This window comes from Glossina fuscipes, unplaced genomic scaffold (genome assembly GCF_014805625.2).
Source record: "Glossina fuscipes isolate IAEA_lab_2018 unplaced genomic scaffold, Yale_Gfus_2 60, whole genome shotgun sequence".
In the NCBI taxonomy this organism is placed as follows: Eukaryota; Metazoa; Arthropoda; class Insecta; order Diptera; family Glossinidae; genus Glossina; species Glossina fuscipes.
Window position 1 is genome coordinate 7802836 of NW_023998432.1, and position 22632 is coordinate 7825467.

The 22632-nt window shown below is 34.0% G+C and overlaps 1 protein-coding gene across 1 annotated transcript in view; it reads right to left on the reverse strand.

Annotated features, from left to right (window-relative positions):
* Positions 1-22632, reverse strand: part of LOC119637678 — a 204603-nt gene that overhangs the window by 57821 nt on the left and 124150 nt on the right. The window contains exons 15-16 of the mRNA XM_038033873.1: positions 4979-5182; positions 3802-4925 (exon numbers count right to left, since the gene is read on the reverse strand). Of these exons, the coding sequence (XP_037889801.1) occupies positions 3802-4925; positions 4979-5182 (1328 nt within the window). The remainder of the gene's footprint in view (positions 1-3801; positions 4926-4978; positions 5183-22632) is intronic.

Genomic DNA, 22632 nt, shown 5'->3' on the forward strand with positions numbered 1-22632 from the left:
ACCAATGGAAAGCTTTACAAAATGCAAGGAACCACATGATGGCGTCAAGCAAGCAATACGAGAAGGCATTATGAAGAGAAAGGAATGAGATAGAGGACCACAGCAAGTAAGAAATAAATAGCGTTAGTTTTAGGAAGTAGTAATAGAAAAAAAAAGCGACAAAGATCATGAACTAAATATATAATAGATTTCGCGACGATGAAGTATAAGCGTGTGTATGTGTGTGAGTGTGCGTAGGAATGTAACCATAGACAATGACGTAACCGACCAACAAATACATAGGTGCAGACTAACGGAAAAAGCCACAAACTAACGGACTATAGGACTGTTAGATAAGACACGCCGTTAACTCTCATTTTTATATATATAAATGTTCTCTTATTTGTTTGTGACTGTTACTGGGTTAGCCAAGCCAAGGTACAAATAAAACACAAGCTTTACACAGTACTTACGGGAATGGTCGAAAATGCGAATTGTCGAACGAGGACATCGTAATCAACTTTGAAACGAAAGTACTCCAACAACTACGATGGATCGAGAGGCAGATAAGTAATTCACTTCACTGTTCCCTAACCCTGCCTTTAGCTTGGCAGTAATGCATGGACTTGTAATACTGCCTGCTCTCTAAGACATCAATAACATGTGTCCATTTATTGTACAATGCAAAACAAAACATTGATAAGTGTTTAACATTTTTATACCCATCACCGAATGGTGAGTGGTCTATTCACTTTTTCAGAACATTTGCAACGTCTACAAAGAAGCATCAGAGACCGTAGAAAGGGATTTGATCAGCATCAAAATCTAAGTCGGTTTAGGCTCTATTGTAAAAATTCTGCTCGCCGCAAAAATGAAGCTATCGACTTCAAATTTGGCACAAATATTGAAAGTTTTTGCACGCAGCTAGGCATTGAAAATTGGCTACATCGGAGGAAGGGCACGCCCACAGCATCACGTAAACTACTCTGCTTTCCACGAGAAAAGAAAATTTGTTTTTTTGCTCATTACTCATGAACTATAGCAAGTAAATGCTCAAAAATTTGAACGCATATTCTATACTGTAGCATTTGCGCACAAAAATGGAAAAAATCAAACACGCTTCCCCAATATTATAATGTATCAAGATTGGCTTTTTATTTCAATACCTTTATAACACGCATTCATCAGCTTTAGAAACTCCACAAACTATACAAAACCTTGGCCAGTTTCAAATTTGGTATGCACCTAAACATGTGCCTCTGTTCGTCGGTTCATCTGTCTGTTTGGGCAACTTTGTGGTATTGGTGGTAACCATTCTCCAGTTGGCGAGAGAAATTTACAAAAGAACGTGGAGTTGACCTAAACTTTTTAAAAGACTCACCTATAATGCCCACATGTCAATTCGATAAAAGCTCTTTTACTGAAATACTTTTATTGGAATATTATTATTTCGAAAATACAAGAAATCGTCTGCGCCCACTCCATGTTATAGAGGATCAACATTTTTTTTTTACTTCTTTTGTTTTTTTTTTAAACAACAGTGATAAATATAAAATATTCGGTCCCAACCGAATTTATTTTCTTACTTGTTATTGTCTAACATACAAATTTTCTACTACGCTAAAATAAATATTTAGTGACTAACGCAGGCACAGATTCCATTATCATCCCAGTCGTTGATATCCTTAGGCAACGCGCATATTAGGGAAGCAGTCCATATTGCATTACGTTATAGATGTTTGGAAGGACGTTTTTAGATGTAACGAAAAATTTGTTATTATAATTATAAAAAAAATGAGCACGAACTAGAGCGAATACAACGTTTCGCAATAAAACTCACATTTCAGTCATGGCGTTTACACCACCTGCGTCACTTTAATGATATGGTTTATTGTGCTTGAAAATGCCATACATATTTCATATGCACTTACTTGTATATTGCACTTAATTTGTATAATATGCACTCAAAATGTACAATGTTTTTGAATTCACGCAATTTTCCTAATAATATTACATTAAGAATTTTCAAAATGAATCAGTAATGAATATTACATACTCTCTACAATTGTCAAGCCTACCTTCTTTATACAACGGGCAGATAGTTAATGCGAAATCAATACATAATGTTTATTTTGAAGGCTATGCATACTTTTAAGAAATGACGGCAATTATAATGGGAAATGTGACCTTTATAATAATATAGTTCCAAGCCATCTTAGCAAAGAGCGGCCATCTATCATTTTCTTTAAAAAATTCATATAAGCATAAAATATTTAAAATATTTATGATGACTTTGAAATGGAAAAGGACTTACTTATCCAAATTCAAGTCCCTTCTAAATGTTTTCGTTTTTATAATAACTAATCCATATGTAGCAAACCCAATTCTATCGAAAGCTTCCTTTTAGATATTTTTAAATTTGAATCGTATGGTGTTGTTTGTCATATAGAATTTTTGTTTTCATTTCACAGATTAAATTAAACATTTAATGAACCCGCTGGAAACACTTGTAAAAACGATAAAAAATTAAAAGGAAGCTGAACATTTAAATATATTTAAGCCGTTATCTTTACATATATTAAGCAATTGGATATTATAATCCGTCTTTTAATAGTCCATAGTAAAGATATATTAGATATATCAATAAAAGCAATTACAGCCTGCAGTTTGCAGTAAAGTGTAACAGAAGGACGTTAGTGTAGATACAGGGTCATCCGTAAGTAAGTGTTTCCAAATGAAGCAATGCCAATTATTAAAGATTAGTTATTTTCTACTGTCGCTTTTCTTGGGCGATGTGTGTTCGGTACTTAATGCTCCGTTTTTAATAAAATCCTATGAGACGGGCTTTTTCTTGCAAGTAATGGTACGCAAGATTGTTAGACTGTGGGTCCATGATAGGCCATCGCGGATAAGTGCTTAAATTAATTATTACAATAACCAGAATTACATAGGATCTACCATAAAGATTATTGAAGCTAATAGTTGACGGTTAGAAGTTAAGAGAGCCATGCATTCGAGGAACAAGGATTACAACGTATAAAGAAAACGAGTTTATTAAGGAACTCCTTAAGTTTATTCTTGCCAACTCCCATAGACATGAATTTGTTGGTAAGGAACTTATCGAGAGCTAACTTGAAGTTTTGTTCCTTATATAACAGATGGCACGATGTCCGCATAAATGGGGCGAAATGAGTAAATGCATTTCGAATATTAGATTAATTGCGATGCAAAGTAATTATGTAGTTTGTGGTTTCTGATTTCTTGGTGTTACAAGGTAAATCCTTGTTCATCTCAATTAAAAAACCACAATTTATAGGGTACAGTTTAGGAAAAGAGAGGAAAATTATCAGCTATTTGACAGCAGTAACTGATCGTAACTTCTGTAGACGAACGCACGATAGGTGGATAGATTAGAAAAATATATGTCGCTATTGGCGCTAATCGTTTTTTAAGTATTATATATACATATACCTTTGAGTGTCTACGATTGTGTATAGTTTTATGAGTTCAAAATGTTTCACAAACCTATGCCGCTGTGATTGGAATAAAAGTAATACGTGTATTTTATTTTTTGCGGAAGTAGGTTTAATCATTCGGGGGAAGACATCAAAACGATACCTTCGGTACAAGCGAAATATAAAATAAAAGTCTGAAAAATCAGAGATTACATTTATAGAAAACTATTCTAAAATCGTTTTATTTTTAAAACAAAGTAAGCCTTTTAAAAGAGTGCTCAGAACTTTCCTTAAACTAATTTGCGAAATTTTCATGCGGCATAAATGCTTATAGTTTTCGGGTCTAATATTTCTTTTAAACACATACCCTTCTAAAGTAGGTTCCCTCGAATAGACGCCAAAAGGCTGCAGTGACGCATATGTGATTTCAGAAGGCTTCTCATTAATTTCTAGTTGCTTTTGGCGGTCTGTAGTTTTATTAAATTTCATTAAAATGCTCTTCAGGTGTTTTCGTTCTGGTTCATTATTATCTGGACTGAGTGGTAAATAGTTCTGTTCCAAAATATTGAAACGATTTCGACCTATGCGATATGAGACCTTTTTGGAATTTTCGGACGTTGATGTATTCGTTGAAGTGGTGGAACTGGAATCATATGCCAATAAAGTTTGTGTGTTGATGCCTGACGTATCACTTTGGCAACGGTAAATTTTCCCAGCGGGCGAGAGGCCTCTAATCAACTTTGGGTCGTCCAAACTGAAACTTCTCACTTGTAAATCTTTCTCAAGTTCTGCTATTTTTTGACGTTCATTTAAAATTTTTAGACGTTTAACAAACGGCAATCTCTTATATTCAGGAGACAAATCAAATACGGATTGGTAAAATTTAGCTCTATTCAAAGATTGAACTTTTAGTCTATCTTGCATTTTTGATGTATTATTCATCAGCTTTCGTCGTGTAGAATAAGTTAAGGGTTCGCAACACTTGGATTGGTTTTGCTTCAAAATAACATTTTTTATATTTTCTGGAGAACGATTTCTCACCGGAGAGTGCACATCCTCGGATGACGTATGTGATGTCGCTAAGCTTGTGTAACTGGATGATAATGTTGCTATTTTAAGCTTGGACCACGGTTTAGTTGGCGTGTCCAAATCAGATAAAACAGATATCTTCGCAGGTGGCAGCTTATCAATCTTATTTGAAATGGTAGCAATTGGTTTATACGATTTGCCGCTCGCACCGTTTTCTGCCGTCGCATCTCTCTCTTCGATAATGTGAGATTTCGTTATAAGCAAAGTATTGGGCGGCTGTTTCTTGGGTAGTGCATTCATGACCATCATGCTCTTAGCCTCCGCTATTTTACGGTCCGCTGCACATTGCTTTACTTCATTTAAATTTTTTCGAAACGAAACTTTCATAATGGGCTTAATCTGCGCCACCGATAAAATGGAAGTATTAGCTGCGTTGTTGTGTTTGTTGCAATTTGAAGATGTCTGCGTGAACAAGACGTTGAGATGCCTTAATTTTCTTGTAATTTTTCACTTACTTTTAGCTTTAATCCAATCAAAGGAGGTGTTTCATTTTTTACTCCTATCTGCTGCTGAAGATGCTGAGTAAATGTAAAACCTTCAATAGCATCTCCCTCTGGTTCCTCTTGAATCGATTCCTGCGATGGTATTGTACACGTTGCATGAGTTTGATTAGTTGGAGTTGATGCTAGTGTAGAGACTGAAGCTCGCTGTTCGCGATCCTAATGAGAAACATGTAAGCAGAATACGATTTTATGAACAGAAAACATAGTGAAGAAAAAATAAAACAAGGTAAACGGACTAATAATATTATTATGATATACTAAGAAAACTTATATACAATGTGTTGCTATAGTAATAAAAATTATTTGTAATTGACTTTGCGACACCCATGTTGACTGCTTATACTATATTATTTCCACAATAGGTTTCAAAGCTTCATAAATTTAATTTTTCATAGAGAGACATGTGACGCAAACTGTTAGTTCATAGACGTTAAAAGTCTTGATCGTCATCATATTAAAAATATTTGCTGTTAAACGTATTGAAAACGAACTTGATTCTTTTTACAAAGAACACTGTTCAAATTTAAAACATCAATATAATCGCGTTCTTGAATAGAAAAGTATTATCGTATAACTTCATTTGATTGTTTGCATTTTAGGATGCCTCTTATGGTTTTTAGTACACCGTACACTGTACGTAATAACTTGATGCGGTCGTATGTAACACGCAGGGCTTAATATGAACCCATCTATTATTATATCGATCGATTCAAAATCATAATCTGAATTGAGCTAAGCCTGTCCGTCCATCTGATGTCTGGCCATGTAAAGTTCTGGTTAAGCTACAGATCGCAATTTTAGAGATATTTCAATGAAATTTACCACAGCGGCGTGTTTTGACCGAAGGACAAACGATATTAAATATGGTTCGCATTGTTCTACTTTTTCGATCATTCCTCTTATAACCGCCCTATTCCAAAAAGTGGTTATATGGGGAAAATTTTCAAAATTGCTCGGAGAAAATGGCTAAGTAGTAGCCTTTTGGTATTATAAATTGATATGAAAACTTTGCATCGGCTGGGGCAATTTTTTATCCCCTCTCATATAACGAAAGTTCATACGACAAAAAGGTTTCAATTTTCAATGCTTCATGATGAAAATTAAATTATAATAGTAATTTAACATAAAGAATGAACTGTACCAGATTTGGACTATCTCAGCCTATATTTTGGCTCTAACCCTAATAAGGCTTTTCATGAAAATTGAATCTTTGTAGAGTAGAAAAGTCTCAGTTTTAATATGTGATGATCGAAATTGATATATATAACAATAATATTATAGTAGTTTTATACGAAAATGAACTCTACAAAATTTAGACCATCTACACCTATTTCTGGATTGTGCCCCATGTAAGGGTTAAACTTGTACTACAGTACGTTGCGTTTTGGGCCCGTTTTCCCAGAAATAGGCACATGAAAAATACGTCTTTATATAGAAATCTGTGACTTTAATACGCTTTTAAATAGAAAGTTTTAATTTTTGCGTTCTGTAATAAAAATAATAATTGCGTTACACAATGCGGAGTATGGTATTTAATGGTCGGTCTTGCCACACTACAATGTTCTGACTTACTTTTACTTGGAGGACTGGCATTATAAAGTGCTTCTTTTTAGCTGGGCTTGATGTTAAGTCTTTCACACGACCAATCAAGACCAGGATTCCAATACTTTTTCATTGTTTTACAAGGCAATCTAGCACTTTAAAAGAGCTAAAGCAAAATTTTTTTGTAATTGAATTTGCGATTTTAAGGGAATGAATAGTTGGCTTTTCAAAAACATTGTAAATCATATTGTACAAGCAAGATTTAATTTCGTGCTGTTTAATTGACACACTATTGACACAGCAATAAATTGCTTTCAGAATATTATTAACGAGGCCTATGGTATACTTAACACGTTGATCTCACTCCGTAGTTCTTATAGAGGCCAATGGGTGACTTATGATAAACGAACATATAATTGACTATATGAAAAGATCAAAGCACAAATTATGCTTAAGAGGAATAACTTATGGAATTACTTATTTTTATGTCTTAATAGAGCTCTTTCTTTTACAATAAGTTGTACTTTCCGAGAAACTCTAACTATTAGCAAATATGTTTCAAATAATCATACAGTTACGGAAACTGCAGATATAATAAAAATTATTCAAAATTTTCAATATAATAAATCTAAAAAATTTATATTGCTAACTTCTTTTCATCAGTTAAGATGTTTACAGTGTTTATCTTTCACTCAATATTCGTACATCCAACTTCCCTGAATAACCGCATTCTTATTCCACGTTTCAATTACTTTCAACTAATAACGTCGACTTGGACAAAGACAGCATTAGTACGCTTACTAAAGTTAGGATAGAAGATGTAAACACTTCATTTGTGTAAATGATAAGCAACTGGTAGTTTATTAGCGTCGATTAATAGGTAATTTTTTTATATATTTTATTAAATATTTCAAGTAACAAATAGTCCTTGATACATGAGTTGTGAAGCACAAATATATATTGTAAACTTGGAATTTTCACCACTAAGCATTGGCAAAAACAGACATATAATTCAAAAAAGCGCCCTTATTATATGTTAAATTAAATATTCTGGGCTTTTAACAATGTTAAATAAATACAATATATAACGGATTTATTAGTAAGTTTGTTTATAACTCAAAACAAGAAAAAACACAATAGTGGACCGCGGCCCACAATTATAAACTTTATCGCACCTTATTGTTATTCGTATGATGTAAGGAATTTTTTCGTATTCTTTAATTAACACTTTTAATTCCGGCCGTCGACTATTACGCTTCGCTATTTATTCAATACTAACTTATTATTTTAATATTAACTTACAACAAAGTTTTAAACTGGAAGTTCGGGAACAGTTACTTTAAACAAATATTAAACATAAATATTTGAACGCTTCACCATTAAACAGCCTTAAACTTTATTACATGGCGATCCTGCAAACCACGCAGTAACCTGCCCTTATTTTTTTTTGAGGCAGCAAAAATTTTTTTATTATTCCAAAAAAAAAATATTTTTCCCAACACGATTCCTCTAAGGCAGCCAAAATTTTCGATTCCGCCCAAACAAATTTTACACACAATTCCACCCGAGGACAACAGTCAAACTTCGAGACAGAAGCTCAGATCCTACCAACATACTACACACCTCCCACACCAGCCGACCAGACAATAATCCCACCCTAAATTAAAAAATATGTCAAAAAAAAAATAAAAATTTTTTTTTCTTTAAAAGATGAACAGAACAATTCAAAAAAAAAAAAAAAGATTTTTTTTAGAAATGTTAGAATAAAGAAAATTAATTAAATACATTGTAAGAATATCAAAAGATACAAACACATATTGAAAACTTAAATACATAAATTCAAAAAAAAAAAAAAAAAAAACATATACATATTTTTAATGGAAAGAATAGATGAAATCAACATCTTTATAGATAAGATAATTTCCAACCTTAAGAAGCTAGGAAGCAAAACATATAAAAAGGAAACTATCGATAGCAAACTAGAAGAGTTAGAAAACTATAGAACCAGAGTCCGTACCATAGTAGAAACTAATACAAAACCAGAGCAACCAGACCTAATAAATAAAATAGAAACATTTAAGAAGAAATATCAAATTGCAAAAGAAGCATTAGAAATTGAAAAAAAACAAAAATCCTCTAGAAGATATAAACCCCAGCAAAACAGATAATATAATATAACCAAAAATGGATTTTAACTTAGAAACAGCTTCCAAATCTATACCCACTTTCACCGGCAATTATAAAGATATCAACTGCTTTTTCAAAGTTGTTGAAATAATATACAGAACCCTAAAAGAAGAGGCCAAACCACAACTAAAAGAATATACCTTTTACTGCAAACTATCCTCAAACGTCCAAACCGCCCTTGCAAATGAGATCCCAACAACACTACAAGAATTAAAAACCACACTTGAACATACACATAATAGCAGATCTAAATAATCTCCAAATCAAAGAACTAGGTCCCAACCCCGTCATTCCGTCATTACTAGTATCAACGATACGTACGCCCTAACCATATTCAAAAACGGTCTCGATGACTATATTAAACCCACTATCTTTGCGGCCCAATCAAAAACCTTTTCGGAAGCAATTAATATTGCGCTACAATACGAGAGTGCGACCCAAACAAATTCCCAGGTAATGAGAATAAATTACTTAAAGAAAAATTTACACAATCGCTACAACAACAACAGAAACTCATACACTAACAACAACACAAAGCAATACCATAATAATAATCCAAAAAGAAACAATCAAGAATATAATAACCAAAACAGGAATTATAATAATAACAACAATTTTAATAGCAATAATTATAATAATTCCAATACCAACAACAATAACAACAATTTTAATAGAAATAACAGGAATTTCAACTATCGAAATCAAAATAATAACAGGAATCAAAGAAACAACAACCAAAATCACCGCTTACACGCAATTGAAGACCAGGGAAACGGATTTCACCCGAATTCCTTAATGATGCCCCGGAATTCGGGACAAAACACTTAAACCAGGCATCCACCGAATACACAAAACAAACCAACTCCCATATCTTTTCCCTCTCAAAACTATCAAACTATATATTACTAGATATTAAAAATTCAACAAAAACAGAACTTCATTTCTATTAAACACAGGAGCAGACATCAGCCACTGCAAAGCACACCTTTTAGAAGACTACCCACTAAACAACGCAGAATGTATTAAGCTAACAGGAATAACCAACGAACGTATAGAAACAATGGGAACCACACATTTGTACATAAATCTAGGAAACGGAATCATTCAACATAAAATACAACTAGTAAACCAGAACTTCCCGATAAAAACCGATGGAATCATAGGAAGAGATTTCCTACACAAGCATGCTTGCAATATAAATTACGAAAATTTCTCTCTTACAGTTAATACACACGACGACCAAATTCAACTCCCCATATACGATAAAATACTTAATAAAAACAGCATATTTCTTCCGAGATGCGAAACCATAGTCCCCATAAATATCAAAATAGACATCGACGCTTTAGTACTATATAGAAAAATAGATTAAGGAATATTTTTTGCCAATTCAATAATACCAAAAAACGGACAAAAACACATTAAAATATTAAATACACTAGATAAAGAAGTCACAATACAACATCTACATATCAACACCGAATCACTCCATACCTACCAAATTATACAAAACACCAATATACACACCCAATATAATGAAGAACGACTCCAAAAAATATTACAATCTATAAAATTAGACACCATCAACAACTCGCAAAATATTTCTCCACTTTGGACATGACAAACTCATTTCATCAAATAAAACTTAACAAAAACTCGCGACCTTTAACCGCCTTTTCAACACCAAACGGACACTATCAGTACACGAGACTTCCATTTGGACTAAAAATTTCGTCCAACCATAGCTTTATCAGGATTAGACACCGAAGCATTTTTATACGTAGACGACATAATAATACACGGATGTAGTTTCCAACATCACAACAGAAATTTAACGAAAGTACTAGAACGACTTAACAAATATAATCTAAAACTAAATCCATCCAAATGCAACTTCCTACACCCAGAAGTAACCTATTTAGGACACCTAATAACACCCGAAGGCATAAAACCAGATCCCGCTAAGCACGAAACAATAAAAAGCTACCCCCACCCAAAAACACAGACGAAGTAAGAAGATTTGTAGCATTTTGCAACTATTACAGGAAATTTATAAAAGACTTTGCCAACATAGCACAACCACTAAACGATCTCCTGAAAAAAGGAAAAGAATTCGACTGGACAAACCAATGTAATCAGGCATTCCTAGAACTCAAAAACAAACTAATATCCCAACCCATATTACAATATCCAAATTTCGATAACCCCTTCATTTTAACAACTGATGCATCAAACTACACCTTACGAGCAGTACTATCACAAGGAGAAATAGGTCGAGACTTACCCATCGCATACACAAGCAAATATCTAAACAAACACGAAAAAAACAAACCCATCATAGAAAAAGAACTACTCGCAATCCACTTTGGAATAACACATTTCAGACCCTACTTATTCGGCAAAAAATTCACAGTGATAACTGATCACAGACCATTAGTAGCACTATTCTCCCACAAAAACCCTACCTCAAAATTAACCAGAATAAGAATAGAATTATCGGACTACGATTTCACCATAATTTATAAAAAAGGTTCAAGCAACACTAACGCTGACGCCTTATCAAGGATAAATATAAATTCTGATATATTAAAAGAGATGATTCCAATATCCAGAGAAGAGGACCAAGAACGGATAAAAAAGACACTGGTAATAACCAGAAGCAAATCGGCAAAAGAAAACACACACACAATGAACAACAAAATATGTGGGAATGCACATCAATAAATGATATTAAGAACACAAGAAAATTAGAATTCAAATTCGAAAGCGGTATAAAAGATATGATAATTGAAAATGTTAACGAATTAAATTACACACGTATGAGATGCAATGAATATCCAGACCATTTCGATGCGCTCTTGGAAAAATTGACATCAAAACTAAACAAGTTAAATTTCTTAGACTATGCATTAAGTCTACATGGTGATATATTGAAATACATATCCAAAGAGATATTAAAAGAAAAATTCAACAATATTAAAAGAAACCGCATAAATATATTATAATACAAAGAAAGAGAAAGAATATATGATGATGAAGAAAAGTGCAAATTAATAGTAGAATACCACACTTGCCCATACTCAGGACATTTCGAAGTAAGAAAAACATTCCAAAAATTAAGCCAAAAATACATCTGGCGCAATATGTTCAAGATGATAAAAAATTATATAAAACAATGCCACATTTGCCAAACAAGCAAACAAACAAAACATACAAAAGAACCTCTCACAATAACAGGTACACCGTCCACATCTTTTGAAACACTAAGTATAGATACAGTAGGACCAATAAAACCTTCCAATAATTTCCGATGCATATTAACAATACAATGCGAACTAACAAAATATATAATCGCACATCCTATTGTAGATAAAAGCGCAAAATCAATTGCCAAAATTTTAACAGAAGAGATAATACTCAAATATGGCCAATTTAAAACATTAAAATCTGACAGAGGAACAGAATTCAACAATGAACTAATAAAAGAAATTTGTCTATTACTAGATATCGAGCAAAAGTTCTCAACCCCCTACCACCACGAAACCTTAGGTACAATTGAAAGAAATCACAGAGTTCTTAACGAATACCTTTTAAGCTTTGCAACAAACAATGATTGGGATATATTGATACCATACTACACTTTCGCATATAACACTACCCCTCACGTAGAAACACAATATACACCTTTTGAATTGATATACGGAAAAATGCCATACATGCCCAACGAAACAATATTAAATTCAAATCCTACATACAACCCAGAAAACTACATAAATGAGCTAACAACAAAATTAAAATATTCTTTAGAAAAGGCTAAAAGATTTTTAGAAAAAGCAAAAGCAGCAAGAACACAACTATCAAAAGAAAATTACACTAATCCAATCGATATAAACATAGGAGATCAAATCCTATTAAAGAAACACAACAGGAAAAGATTAGATAAACCCTATAAAGGACCATACGAAGTAATAGATATAGAAGAACCCAATGTCACAATACAAATTAAAGATAAACCAAAAACTGTACATAAAAATTTAATTAAGAGATACAATACAATAAATGTAAACTAAATTTAAGAAATAAACAATTATAAACCAAACCTAGTTAAGCCTAAAAATACAAAATTATAAAAATTTAGAACTACAAACCAAATACAATTAAAAACTAGGCATACAAAACAATGAATCAAAAAAAAAAAAAAATATTACCGTCTAAAATCCTCTTTCATAACAGAAAATTGTTAACGTCTATCAACACATTAACAATTTTCTCTCTAAAACGGTAAGGGTGTAGTGTGATCGCATACTATCGTATGCATCCACTTGAAGTGTGACAAAATTATGCCACTTCAGCATAACCCTTTTGATAAAATAAAATGTCACACTTCACTTCGCATGTAAACAGTGATAATTCTGTTTATATAAGAATAATCTAGTGTGTGATAAGGATAATTTAGTAAGCAATTACAATCCTATTTAGAATAAGATAAGAATAATTTAGTGTAAAAATTTAGTATAAATAGTGCCTAAGAAAATAAAGCAAAGCAGTTCTCATAAAGCAACTCAACCAAGCGTTTTGCTCACTAAGAACACAAAGCGTTCAATCCGCCTGAACCATTAAGATTAGTGACCGTCTTATGGCGACACACTTTGGCATTATAAAAGACGGATAGACTTGGCGTACTGCAGCCGAGCAGCATAGGGCTAAACTGTTAAACCACATTCATTAACACTTTGAGAAGGAGTCATAGAGAATCTTCCCGTAAACAAATATTAAACATAAATATTTGAACGCTTCATCATTAAACAGCCTTAAACTTTATTACAACTTGTTATGTATGACATGTTCTCTTTCTTATTGAAATAGAACAAGAATAGGTTTAAAAGAACATGTTAAATAAATGAAATGTGTGGAATATCATACATTATCTTCTACATCCTTCCCCCACGGTGCTAACACCCCTAAGGGATACAAAAGTTGTACATATATTAGTTTGGGGAAAAAGAAATCCATTATTTTTATGAACTTCAGGACTTTATTTAACATGCTTCGGATTGTCCGATTTGGGTCAAATATGCACCGTTTTGTTGTATGATTTGTTGCCATTTTAAAGGTAACTTCAAAATGCCTTTCTCATATAAGTCCTGGTGTCTATTTGCAAAAAACTCTAGTAGTCGATTTTGACAATCCTCCCTAGATTCCAATTTTTTATCATTAAAGAAATTTTGCAATGCAAGAAAAAGATGATAATCGCTTGGTACCAAGTCCGGACTGTATGGCGGATGCATTAAAACTTCCCAACCAAGCTCCCGAAGTTTCTGGCGAGTCACTGTAGATGTGTGTGGCCTAGCGTTGTCCTGGTGGAACACGACACCTCTCCTGTTGGCCAATTCTGGCCGTTTCTGGTCAATCGCTATCTTCAAACGATCCAGTTGTTGACAGTAGAGATCAGAATTTAGCGTTTGGCCATATGGAAGCAACTCATAATAAACAATCCCCTTCCAGTCCCACCAAATGCATAGCAAAACCTTCCTGGCTGTTTGAGGTTCCTCACCGCTCTTTGACCACGATCGTTTTCTCACAGGGTTATCGTATGTGATCCATTACCATGTCCAGTCACCATCCGTTTAAGAAAGGGGTCTATGTCATTCCGTTTGGCCAAGGCTTCGCAGATGGAAATTCGATCAATCATGTTTTTTTCTGTTAATTGGTGTGGCACCCATACATCGAGCTTCTTTTTTAATCCAGCTTTGTGTAAATGGTTTAAAACTGTTTTGTGGTCGATTTTTAGCTCCTGGGCGATGTTACGACTGCTAACATGCCGGTCAACTTCGATCATTTCTCCGATTTTATCGACATTTTCGACGACCGGCCTACCTGTGCGAGTTGCATCTTTAACATCAAAAATTCCTGAACGGAATCTACGAAACCAAAATCGCACATAATTGGCTGTTACAGTATCGGAACCATAAACACCATTCACAATTTTAGCCGCCTGGCTTGCATTTTCGCCTTTGTCAAAGAAAAACTGTAAAATGTACCGAATTTTCTCTTTGTTCACTTCCATTTTTAACACGCTGTAACTCACAACTGAATGCACCAAACAAAAAACAGCAAAAGAATTTTTTTTACTGCGAAATGTCACCTTTCCAACGAGCATAAATATGAAATTGTTTGATCGATACTTTGCGAGAAATCTATCAGTGCAGCCATCTACCGAAAAAATAATGGATTTCTTTTTCTCCAAACTAATATCTTTAAGACTTGTTGATTTTGTTGTCGGACATCACAGGCTCTTATCCGGCCATCTCGGCCTTGGCACGTTTGTTTGACGACTCCTAAACCGTCACAATAGCTTTGGCTTGTTGCCTTCATAAAGTAGAAAGAAGCTCAAACCTTCACGTTCTTAGACGAACCGTTTCTGTTATGATGTATGGATATTAGGAAACATAAATGTTTGTAACGCGAACGCTTCAAGCAACTTTTAATGAAGGATTGTCGTACACACCACGATTGCATTATTTCTAATCCATCGATTTTCATCTCTATAAAGAATAAGATACATTTACAATTAGTTAAAAGATGAGGTGGGTTAATACTTCCAAATCGTTGAGATAGCTAGTAACATATGTTATTGGTCGGGTATTCGCAATACTTTCGACTTTCGCTAAAAGTGTTATTGGGCCATCTAAAAGCAACTTTAATTTTCCAATAACCGCTTTTAAACAATTTCTTACGCTTCTCACAAGACGCTCCCAAAATTCATTCCACCGTTCTGCTCGTTCTGGAATAAATTTCCTTATAATATTTTGGCTAGTCGTCATTATTTATACTGCACTGCATTTTAAAAACTGTTCAAGTTTTCTAAGTTCTAAGTTTACTCTTTTAGAAGTTTTTGCGTTATCCGAAATACATTCGACTTTTCATACTCATATCCTCAACCAATTCTAAATGAACGGTTTATATAACTGCACAAGTAAAAAGTATAATGTGCACATTTTTTTATTTTTAATATCTTGAAGTGCTACATAGAGGACCAGCAAAATCAACGCCTGCAGTTTCTAAAAGTATGCTAGTAGCTAAGCGTTCGCCAGGTAATACCGTCCACGGTTCGATTGCATTCTTTTCATGAAACCGTAAGCACGCCATGCAACGCTGCAGAATTGGCTTTATCAATTGTCGCGCCTGTACAATCCAATATTTAGCCCTAATGAATGCTAATATTGGTAAAGTACCGCTGTGATATGGTTTACTATGAGCATCGAGCTAACCCAAGTACGATTTTTTCGGTAAAATAATTGCATTTCTTATGACGTTGCAAAATTCGCCTTCAGGTAGCCTACAATTAGCTTTTAATGATAAGAATTTTAAATCACTTGGCCAGTTTTTATTTTTCTTCTTCCTTTGTTCACATTTAATTATGTACATTTCTGGTTTTTGTAATTCACTAGCTGTAAGATTTTCAAGTTATTTATTTGTTTTCTCGTTTATATTCGCTCTTAATGAGACACTTTGTAAAGCGGAATACGTAAGATTTATTTCTCAGAAGTTGTGTTGGCTTACTAAACCTCTCAGTGTCAATAAGAGAAGTGAATCTTCCAACATCAACTTCTGGGATCCTGACGTTTAAATTTAATGGTCTTTCAATAAATTTTCGTTCTGGCCAATTAGATTCACTTTTGCCCAACCACAAGGGCTTTTATTTTCATATTTGGGAGTTAACCAATTCGTTTGCGCTGATTTCTCTTGTCAGTCAACCTGCTGTTGTTCCATCGCGGTGTCTGCACTCGTAGATATTGATTAAGTTATTTCGCTTACAGTTGCCCTGATGTATGGTTTACACTGCTTACTTTGTCCATTTATCCAGCTTAACGTTATTAACAAATCTGTTCACAGAATATTAGAGTTTACTTTGAAATCTAATGAATTTAATAGAAATTTATTGAGTCTTGCCGTTAATTCCAATTTTGGAAGGGTGACTTCCTTACACTTTTGTTTCAGTGTACTTACTCTATTTTTGGAATATATAAAATTTGTTGTTATCTCACCATCCTTTGTTATACGTCGAGCGTAAGCCATCTATCTAAAAAGTTTTTGGCTAACATCTGCAAAAATGAGAACGTGTTTTATTGATTCGCTGGAATGTGACAGGTATCTTCTACAACTAAGATTGAAAACTGTGCAAAATTTCGCCGCTTAACAATTGGACTCATTCCGTTTTCTCCTTTTCTATAGTTTTTAATTTCTATAGTAATTAATTTTACTCTTACAGCAAAAGGGGCTAAAACCCCCACCAGATCGTAGAATTTTCCGATTCCTTTCATTAAACATGGCTTTGTAGTCTCAAATTTTGTCAATAATATAAACTGTTCATAACCCCTAAAACCTTCTACTCTATTTCTCATTGTTTATTACCGAATATAGTAAAGTTAAAATTGGCACCTTTCATTATCTCAGTTGCAACTTCAAAAATACATTTAGATACTTCTTGACTGCTAACACTCATAATTATATAATCGAGGTATGCCGATTGTCGTAATTTACTGCAGATCGTACCATGAGTGTGATCATATTTTCCGAGACGATGTTGATTGCCGACAATAAAAATGGACTAGACGTTGCACGATATGTTATTCTCGTCATACGGAATCCGCTATTTCAGGAAGCTTCTGTTTAAATATTGGAGTTGATTTGTACCACACAAGCTGCGAGTCGTGATGTTCTTTCGCTATTGCAAATTGCAAAAAAGCCTTTTCGATGATGCTATTATCGCTATTTTATTTATTATATTCGATCGAAATCTTAAAATTGTTCACCAAAGTGTTGAACTTAAACGGTCATTTAGAAAAATAAACCCTGCTTCGCTTGAAGAGGCATCGAAGACCATGCACATTTTAGTAGTTGTTTTATCGTCTCTATAAACTGTGCTGCGCATAGTAAACCAATTGCTTACTTTTGTTAATTTTTGCTCGCTTTGTTATACCTTGTTAGAGTACAGTCATTCGATACATAAAACTGCGTTGTAAAGCGTGCCATTTCATTCTTTTGAATTTTTGCAGATTTTGTCATTTCGCTCTTGTTTTAACGGATGGCCTGAACTAAAGAAATTTTTTTTCCAAAATCTTTCGCAAGCGATAAGAATTAGATATAGTTACCAGTATTACAAACACTTTTACTGCTTACTTACCTACAATGCTAACTTCAACAATGTGTTTTTCAAATTTGTCCCGAAAGGAAACAAAATTCACATGTACTAAAGTCAATACCAGGATTTGCAAATAAAACACGTTATTCACTTTTTTTAGAATAAGTCAACGCAATGATCTACAGTAAACAGCAACACGTCGAAAAACAAGCAAATATCACAGTGTCTTCCTTAACAATTGAAATCGGAATTCCCTAATCAGCTTGCAATTGATATAATGCCGCAAAATGGTATTGACATTTTTTACATTACGTTAATAGAATTTATTTAATTAGTATGTAGTACTGAGAAGAGGTATGGTTTAACGTTTACTCCGCTACAATTTTTTTTTTTTGTATATTGTGGTTACAATGGACTCTCCATCCTCGGTAGTTGTAGTTGTTGTTGTTTCGTTGGCTTATTTAAAATGTATGCGCAAAATATTTTCTAGCTGCGGTATAATAGTGATGGTTTTACCATCCTATTCAATGACTGCCTCACATTTCTTTGCTAAATTTTCAGATTCACCGAAGTTTCATAGCTTCGTCAGCTTTCCTTAGATTAGAATACGCATTGCATAACCTTTGAAAGTACGTACAAATTTCTGATTCCACCTCCAGTGGATCATATCCCAAAAATTGTAGTTTGTACTGTAACAAAAAATAAATAACCTTGTTATCTGTGGAAAGTTTAGGACAACTTTGCGCTGCTACTTGAAGAAGGATGGGCGCCTGTGAAGTAAGCGCATGTGCCATAGTTGATCTAGCTAGTTCTGGAGATGTGGGAAGTGTTCTATATATTGCTCACAGATACTTCTAGGACTGTTACATCAAATAATTTGCACGCACTTACTCCTTAACGAACCACGGTGGGACGAAATTTTAATTAACTGATCGGGGATTTGTCCCTAGGCCTATTCTTCACCCAATCTTAGTATAGGTACAATAAAACAAATAAGAAGGAGAAAAAAGAAAAAAAGCATGTACACAACCAGCATACAGCCACACTTACAACCGGTGCAGGACTAAATTGCAAATGAACCCCTATGCCATCGCAAACATGCGTAAGCTTGGCAACCGATAATATTTAACAACAATTCATTTTCGAATTGTAACGACTTCTAAGAATAAAAGCTAGTTTAAGTACGACATAGGTAAATCACGCGTATTAAGCAATGTTGCTTTAATGGACTTTAAGGAGTCCGATAATGAGAATAAGTGATAGACGTCATTTAGATTCTTGCAAACGACTCTGAGCGGATTGAACAGCTCATAATTAAATTTACATTGACTAACCTTAACCCAGATAAAGTGCCTAGAGAAGCAGTTAGGGACATTAAAGCTTATTTCACCAAGTAATGCAGGCGAGTTAATAGCACCATTTATTACTTTGATTACAAAGGAAACACTAAGAACAAATCTACGTTTCTCAAGAGACGGTGAGGACAGCAGAAGCAACCTATTTTCATAGGGAGGAAGAAAGGCAATCGGATCCCAACCCAAATTTCTAAGGGCAAACAGCAAGAATAGCTTTTGAGCACATTCAATTGATTCTACATAGCACCTATATGAAGGAGACCACACAACAGAGGCGTACTCGAGTATGGGTCTAACCAAACACACGTACAGCCTTTTCGTAATGTAGGGATCATCAAGCTCTTTGGACCACCTTTTTATAAAACCAAGCGCGGATCTAGCTTTGCTTATCGAGAGCTCAATATGCAAGTTGAAACGTAACCTATGGTCAAATAGAACGCCTAAATCTGAGATCGAATCGACGTCCTCCAACTTATGCGAATCTATGAAATACTGAGTAATGAATGACTTTCTTCTTGAGAAAGAAAGCTTCTTACATTTACTCAGATTTAGTTTCAGAAGATTCACAGAGCACCATGCAACAAAATTATCCAAGTCTCCTTGAAGCTGATATGATTGCGATTCAACAGAGAAGGAGCAAAACAGTTTCACATCATCCGCATACATTAAGACCTGGCTGGAATTAACTACCGATGTGACCGAAGTGGCTGCCTTGAGGTACGCCAGATATACCGGGGAATTCATCCGAGGTGATAAAGTTGAACAAAACACTGAAGGATCTGTTGTGCAGATAAGAGCTTATCCATTTCACTAAATAGAAAGGGAAGCCAGAGCCTATGGTTAACCATATCAAACGCTTTGCTTAAATCAGTTTATATCAGATCTGTGCGAGAACCACTATTAGTGACTGTAGATCGCCCTTTCCGAAAGTCGTGCTGGTGCAGAGAAATATACGAATTAATGGCAAAGGCCAAATGCTGAGTCACAATTCACTCGAACAACTTGGGCAAGACGCTCAACTTGGCTATGCCTCTATAGTTCCCAACAAATTGTCTACTTCCACTCTAGTGGATAGGAATAAGGAAACTACTCTTCCAAAGCGAAAGGAAAACACCTAAATTCAAGGACAGATTAAAAATCTTTGAGATCACACCACATAACTCGACCGCGCAAGATTTAAGCACACATGATGGAATTCCATCAGGTCCTGGCGTACAACAATATTTTAGAGAACTCAACCCTTTAAAAACATCATCTTCCGAAATAACCAAGTTAGGAATTGAAACCGATTTAGTTATAGGATATGGGTAGTTTGCTGATAAATCGAAATTAGCAATCGAAAAGTTTCGTCGGAAATACTCAGCTAACAGATTTGAGATTTCAAAATCATCCGAGGAATCAGAGCCATTAAAAGAAACATGAAAGGGATATGTGGAAATTTTTCTCTTAGAGTTAACAAATTTACAAAAGTATTTAGGATTAGCAAACAGAGAGGATTTAATGAACTGAAGGTATCTGCAGTAATAATGGTGATTGAGGTGGTTAAATCTACGCCTCGCCAACAAGTAAGCGAAATAGTCGAGTGCAGAGCCACTTTTTAAATATTTTTTGAATAGCGTATTTTTTCTATTCTTTTAATATTTATTTGTCTTATTAAACCAGGGGGACACATGCTTCGAGTTTGGCGCTGCTTAATCGGAGCAGATGCAGCAATAGCTAGATTTAATGTATTGTAGAACGATGACAATAAGCTTTCAATACTTCCGGTTGAGAAACCAAGCCTCATATGTGAACAAGACAAAAAAAATAGAGGCTTAATTTTCTTACGATATTAAATACTATTTGACTAAGATGAAATTTAGATCTTCTTACGACTTAAAAAAAAAACTTTCGCATAACGCTAAAAATTAAATTTACTTATTGAAAGTCTGGTTATTCACTAAACATCTTGCTTGGTCCTCTTGGGTCGCCACCATTTAGAAAATTCCTTGAATATGAACCTCAGCATTAGCGTCAATAATAATAAGCTTAGGCATTGTCAATTAATAGTGATAAAGAATGCCGAAATCTGAGACATTCCAACAATTAAATTGGTTTCTCGTTTTTAGGTACGTTAAGCTATGTGCACAAATACTTTTATGCATACATAAGAATGACTATCTTTCTTTTAGCTTTTTCTGTTTTTGTAATCAAAAGTTAGCCGTACTAGCCTCCTTTTTCATTTGGCTACGTTTTTCCTTTGCTTAAACTTATTGAGATACAGGCAAACCTGTTTTTGTGCGATTGATAGGGACCGCAGAAAAAAAACCGCACAAAAAAAATATTCAAAAACTTCATAAATAGCTATAAGAAATAATTTTTCACAGCATATTAAAGAAATTTTTTTTATGCGGTAGAGAGGGACCGCATAAAAAAAGTCTCACTTAGAAAATATGTCAAAGCTTCACGAAATAGCAAGAAAGTGCTTTCCAAACAAAATAAATAATTAAATTACACATTAAAACATTTAAAAAAATTTTAATTTCTAATTTTAAACAAGGAGAAATTTTCAAAATGTACATAATTCAATACTACTCGTCGTAGTTCAAAACGCGCATATTTTTGCTATGAACTGGTTCGTAATCGCTTTCGTCATTTGAAGATACTGGAGTTGATTTATTTTCTGTTAAAATGTAATAGATTCCAGTTCTTCTTGTCCGTCTTCATGATCTGTTAAGTTATTGATAATGTCACTATCATTTACGGTTTCGTCCTCAATCATTTCAATAAGATCATTTTCGCTGAAAGAGTCAAAACCTTCTCCGCAGATTTGATGTGCTAGCGCAATGATATCTGATGATAAAGTGGACGTGGTGTCGGTTACATTTCTATTAATGACACATTCAGGCCAGACCGCTTTCCAGCACTAAGTATGAAAATGGCTGTTGCAAAGTGTACATACACACTGATAGCAAAAAAAGTGATGCCAACACAGTTCAGATTGACCTAACCTCTCGGCGAAATTCAATGTGTCGATATTCATATACCGCACAAAAAAAAGAATCGCACAAAAAGAATCGCACAAAAAGAATCGCACAAAAAAAAAGCGCATGAAAAAATACCGCACAAAAACAGGTTTGACTGTATTTATGACTGGACTCAACAAAAAAAAGACATTTTAAGAGACGATATTTTTTTTTCCACAATTTTTCGAAATAGCTGCAAACTTTTAGCTAAATCTTTTACAATTTTCTTTTTTTGTACTCTTTATAAAGCCTAAATCGAAATTAGCAATCGAAAATTATCTATGTTATACGCCAACCTTCAAATCCATAGACAACAAATAAATAAAAAAATATATAATGTTTTTGAGTCTTATAACATATAATATTTTTCCA